General features: G+C 37.6%; 1 protein-coding gene across 1 annotated transcript in view; it reads left to right on the forward strand.

Moving 5' to 3' along the window:
- ANXA3 (annexin A3) overlaps window positions 1-5,345 on the forward strand; it is a 47,943-nt gene extending 42,598 nt beyond the window's left edge. The window contains exon 13 of the mRNA XM_027600353.2: window positions 4,947-5,345. Within this exon, the coding sequence (XP_027456154.1) occupies window positions 4,947-5,006 (60 nt within the window). The 3' untranslated portion in view covers window positions 5,007-5,345. The remainder of the gene's footprint in view (window positions 1-4,946) is intronic.
- Window positions 5,346-6,000: the final 655 nt, after the last annotated feature.

Raw genomic sequence — 6,000 nt, forward strand, 5'->3', positions numbered from 1 at the left:
TATAAATTATCCAGGAATTCACTTGACCAAGACTAGGTAACTTATGGAGAAGACTTTAAGACTGTTATAAACACCATAACATATGTCAGTAAATGGAGAGAGAGTTTATGCTCTTGAGTGATGTGATAGGATACTATAAAGATGTCAGTTGTTCCTCAAAGTAAGGAATCAAATCAAATCAAATGCAATTTCAATCAACATTCCAGCTGGATTTCTTTGAGGAACTTGATTAAGTTACTTTAACATGTATATGAAGGAATGAAGATTAATGACTAATCAACCTTAAATACAAAGAATAAAGATAGGGAAAGGGCTAGTCCTACTAAAGACTGACATGATACAAAGCAATTATTAATTGTTTTACGCGTAGTTTTGGAATAAGAACAGACGAATGAATCAATGGAACAGAATGGAGACCTCAGAGACAAATCCAGTTGTTTGTGGAAACTCATAGGCTAGAGGGGGCACCATAAATCTGTAGGGAAGGACAGATTATTTAGTAAAAATGTATTGGGAAACCTGGTTGACTCTATAGCAAAAAATACAACTGGATCCTACCCAACACCACATTACCAGTAAACTGGAGATGAACTAAAAACCAAAATATAAAAGATAAAATTATAAAGCTAATCCAAGAAAATACAAGAATTACCTTTGTGACCTAAAGCAGGGAAAAAAACATTTAAACAACAAAATCACAAACCACATTGCAAAAAACAACAAGCAAACAAACAAATGTCCATTATTAAGTATAACATATATTAGATAATCTCATTACATTTTCAGTACTGATGAATAGGACTTTTTGATGCTTAAATTTTTCCATAATTCAGGAATTATGTATATCACCTGACCTTTGGTTCTGTCTTCCTCTTCCTTCTACCTATAGTTGAGACATTTCTCTGTTCATTAACACCTTTCTCAGGTGATGACTGGGGGGAGGGAGAGGGGAGGGAGAAGGTAGGTGAAAAAAAAATGTGTCTCTCTTATTACTTGATAGTAAGATATTAATACAAAATTTGGATGAAATTACATTTTCTTGGTAGTTTTCACTGAGCAAACAAATTAAGTAGCTATTTAGTAAATAGTACAATTCCAGGGTCTTTAATGGAAAACATAGTAGCCATCCTCAATTCTTAGTCTATGTGGAGATTTGAGGTGAACATAAAGAAAACAATTAGAAGAAGATAATATGAAACAGCATACAATTAAATACTAGACTGTGCAGTACAGAGGATACTCATCTAGGAATTAAGAGTAAAGAAGTTTGGGATTAGATAGAGAATGTTTTTTGGGGAAAATGGGTCTTGAACCTACCTTTCAGGTTTTGTTTTTGGTTTTTGTTTTTAAGATTTTATTTATTTATTTGACAGAGAGAGACACAGCGAGAGAGGGAATGCAACCGGGGCGGGAGGGGGGGGGGGTGTGGAGTGGGAGAGGGAGAAGCAGGCTTTCCGCTGAGCAGGGAGCCAGATGCGGGGCTGGATCCCCGGATCCTGGGGTCATGACCTGAGCTGAAGGCAGACATTTAATGACTGAGCCACCCAGGGGCCCTGCCTTTCAGGTTTAATAAGCTTGTGTTGAGTGCCTCCTGTGGGCAGGTTCTTTGTGGCTCAACAGGGACTCCAATGAATGCTTCAGGAAGGTGTGTATGGTAAGGAAAGGAGGGAAAGAAATAGTAAGGCACTTGATCGATTAGGGGGTCTGCCTTGGGGAATATTGAAAAACAAAATGTGAGCGGTGAGATGAATTTAGCTGAGAGTTTTGAGATCACAGAACTGGTATTTCATTCATTCAATTAAAAATATTTACTGAATGCACATTATGTGCCTGGCTCAGAGTTACAATTACAAGCAAAGGGGAAAAAACAGTTTCCTGCCCTTATGGAATTACAAATAAGTGTAAAATTGCCACTATGTTAAATGTAAAGGAAAGAGATATTGTGCTCCAAGACCATATGATAGGATTTGACCTATAGGAAAAGCTTCTATGAGGAAGTTATGATTCAGATCTGAAAAAGAATAGACAGGATTGTGGTGTTAGAGAGTCAGTAGAGCATTCTAACAAAAGGAAAAGGAATTACAAGTGGAAAGACCTCATGGTAAGGAAACATGATGAAAAATAAGGCCGGAGGGACCAGATCACCCAGGACCATTTTGGCAGTGTTTAAGGATTTTGTCTTTTGCCCACAAACATTGGAGAGTTTTCATTTTAAGTGCGTAGTGTCATGATCAGAAGGACACTTTTAAAAAGATCCCTGTGACTACAGGGAGTGAATTGGACATAAGAAAGGAGAGACTTGGGGGTGCTGAGTTGTTTTATTAGTCATACTGGAGCTGCTTATGACTGGGTAATGAAAAGTACTAATGCAAAGAGAACAAAGAACAATGACTCAAAAGATATTTAGGAATTAAAACTTGGGGGAGGGTATGTGCTATGGTGAGCGCTGTGAATTGTGTAAGACTGTTGAATCACAGACCTGTACCCCTGAAACAAATAATACATTATATGTTAAAAAAAAAAAAAGATAGTAGGAAGGGAAAAATGAAAGGGGGGAATCGGAGGGGGAGACGAACCATGGGAGAGACGATGGACTCTGAGAAACAAACTGAGGGTTCTAGAGGGGAGGGGGGTGGGGGGATGGGTTAGCCTGGTGATGGGTATTAAGGAGGGCACGTACTGCATGGAGCACTGGGTGTTATACGCAAACAATGAATCGTGGAACACTACATCAAAAACTAATGATGTATGGTGATGAACATACCATAATAAAATAAAATTTAAAAAGAATCCAGTTAACAAAAAAAAAAAAACAAAAAAAACCAAAAACCTTGGGGACTTGATGTGATATCCTGCTGTAAGGAACAAGAAAGAAAAGGTATCAAGGATGACTCCCAGGTTTCTAACTTGGGAGCAGATAGTGGTGCCATTCTCTGCAAGGTCAGGCTTTAGGTTTTGGTTTTGGTTTTCTTTTTCGTTTTTTGGGAGTGGAAGAGAAAGTTCATGAGTTTGGTTTTGCACTTGTTGAGTTAGAGATGTCTTCGAAACATATAAGTAGAATTGTCAGGTCAGTAGCTAGTGGTATGAGATACATTTTCGGAGTCAGTTATGTTACTGAATAGTTGGACAGGAATGAAAATCCTCTAGGGAGAAGAATATAGATTGAGAAGAGAAGAAAGCTTAGAATTGAGATTTTAAGCATTACTGACAATTAATGGCTGGATAGCTGAGGATGAGCCTGCAAAAAAGACAAAGGTAAGGAAGCCAGAAAGGAAGAAGAAAGAGCCAGGACTACTTACAGGACAAGTAAGGGCTTGATGGACATGGTGGCCCTTGGACTTGATTTACAATGCAGTAAGGATGAACACCTTGGAGATACAGTTGATGAATCTAGAACCAGGGGAACTAGAGACAAGAGATGTGAGCCTAGAGTAGATTCGTCATGGTCAGAATGGAAAAAGGAATAACTTAAAGAACACTGCAAAGGAATAATTGGCAGGATGGATTAAGTGTAGAGGATGAAAGATGGGCCCAAAGTTGAGAGAGGAGAGGACCGCTGGTGGCCCTGTGAAAACTACACAGCAGAGCCAGTTAGGTCTCTTGAGAACAATTAATGTGGCCTTATTAGGAAGATGTAATTTATGTTCAAAGGTTCTGAACATACATTAACTGCTTTGTGATGGTAAAATTTCTAAAATACCATATAAATAGAATAGCTATTTTTACTAGAAGGCATAAAGGTATGGAGGTAGAAGAAAGGATGGACTTTGTTTAGCATCAGCAGTGGATCAGAATTTATGTATAGCTCTGTTAAGCTACTTGGTTGTATTTTCTTGCCTAACTGATAGAACTGCAAAAAAATTGTTTACAACTTGGTCAGAGATACCTAAAAGGGAGCTGTTTTAATACACAGAGCATCATTGGCTTATCAGCACTTGCAGAGATTATTACATATGGCAGAGCAAGACTTAGAAAAACCAATAGGGAAGAACTACAATCTGTGTAAAACAAGAGAATGTATATTAATGCCTGTTGTATCTCATTACGAAAGCAATGCATAACCTCTTCTCTAAATGGCCCTTCTTCACTGCATCCTTTGCATTACTGCTAACTCTCATATTTATCCTGTTGTGAAACTTAAGTGAGAAGAAGTGCTCCATCTTTGAGTTGCCTTGAATAAAACAAGAATAATGTGAGGATGTCAGGCAGTCTAGATTAAAAGCCAAGTTTTCCCTCCAATGCTATGTAAAAGTTTTACCTGTTTTGCATAGCAAACATGGTATCTTTGTACGTTAAGCCTCAATCTCACATGGTGACTGTTCTGAACCATGCTGTTTTTTGCCTAGCTGAGAGGAAAGGAACTGAATGTAGTTTGTTTCAGTTTCTTAAGTCAGGCAGTATAGTATGGTGTTAAGGCACCAGGCTATCTGGCTTTGAATCCTGCCTCTGTTGCTTATTCTCTGTATGATTTGGAGCAAGTTTCCTAACCTCTGCTTTTCTCATTTCTCATTAAATGGGCATACTTAGGGTACCTACTGTGTAGAGTTATAAGGGTTATAAGACTAAAGTAGTTCACCCTTAGAAGAGCAAGTGTTTGATGAATATTAATGTAATATTATTAAAATTATCATTTTTAAAGTTTTGTTAGGAAAGTAATATTATGTAATGTTATGTAATTGATGCAGTCTTATTTTCTTAAACCCAAATTGAAATTTAATTGCGATGAATCAGGAAGAATTTCAACATTATGTATTGTAAAGAAGATGCTAGTCTGGAACATAATTATACTCAGGTATGAATGAATAATGGAATTACAGGTACATTTTACTAAATGATCCAGGTCATGAGTCTCAGCCCGGTGAATCTCCTAGAGCTGTGGGATTTGATTCAGTTTTGGTCCCCTCATTATTTATTCTACTTCTCTCCTTCTCTCCTATTCCTTACAGTCAGATACTTCTGGAGACTATGAAATCACACTCTTAAAGATCTGTGGAGGAGATGACTGAGTCAAGAACATAATCTCCAAAGGTCACTGCGCCCACGATGGGCCTTTCCAACAGCTCTGCTCACTCCTTTCTCAGAGTATTTAAAATTACAAGCAAGTGTAAACAGCAAACTGTTTTCCTAACAGACATTTTCATCATTCCATAATGACAACAAAAAATGATTATAGTAGAGCACCTCAGCATCATGTAGTAATTCATAAATGAAACTTTTAAATGGTATGAAGGATCTGCTAATACAATACAAGTTATTTTTCTGCTTAGGAAGTGAGAATCTTTGTAGAATTCCAACACATTAAATGTGTAATCAGAATCAATAAAAGTTGTTGCCTTTGTGAAAGGGAATTTGTCTGTTTTCAGCATATGCCAACATTGTTTTGCTCCTGGTTGCCAACAATCAATGATATTTTAAAACGCATTTTTGTTATAAAAGCTGTTGCTGCTTTAATTTATCTACTACCTTATTAATCTCATTTATCTTTAAGAAAAGAATAGAATGAGGCTGTGTGTAATCCTGGCCTGCTCTTTCTAGCTGTGATCACGCTCCAGGGGTGGCATTGCGGGAGAAGTAACTCAGGCCTCCGAAGCCATCTGCTGAACTATGAATCTAACCACTTCCTGTCAGAACAGCAAGCACGAATTGTGGTCGTTTCATGCTAAATTCTACTTTCCCAGAATGGGTATGTAGAATCAATTTTCTAAGGTTGCTTTGCCTCTAAAATAAGTTTGCAAAATGATGCATTTGAAAAAAATCCCTCATGTTATCTTTGCCGGTGACCTAAAATGCAATATCTTAACTAATATGAAACATACAAGGTTAACACTGTCCAGTTGGAGTTATTAGGCAGGACTTGAATAGAAATGACAAACGTGTGAGCCATAGAAACAGGGATGTAGGAGTCCAGAGCTTTCAATCAATGCATTCCACTGCCAAACATCCTGAGAATTTTCAGGACAGACAAATTATTTCTTGCTCTGGTGTTTCCAAAATTTGTAC

This window comes from Zalophus californianus, chromosome 2 (assembly GCF_009762305.2).
Source record: "Zalophus californianus isolate mZalCal1 chromosome 2, mZalCal1.pri.v2, whole genome shotgun sequence".
NCBI classification, from domain to species: domain Eukaryota; kingdom Metazoa; phylum Chordata; class Mammalia; order Carnivora; family Otariidae; genus Zalophus; species Zalophus californianus.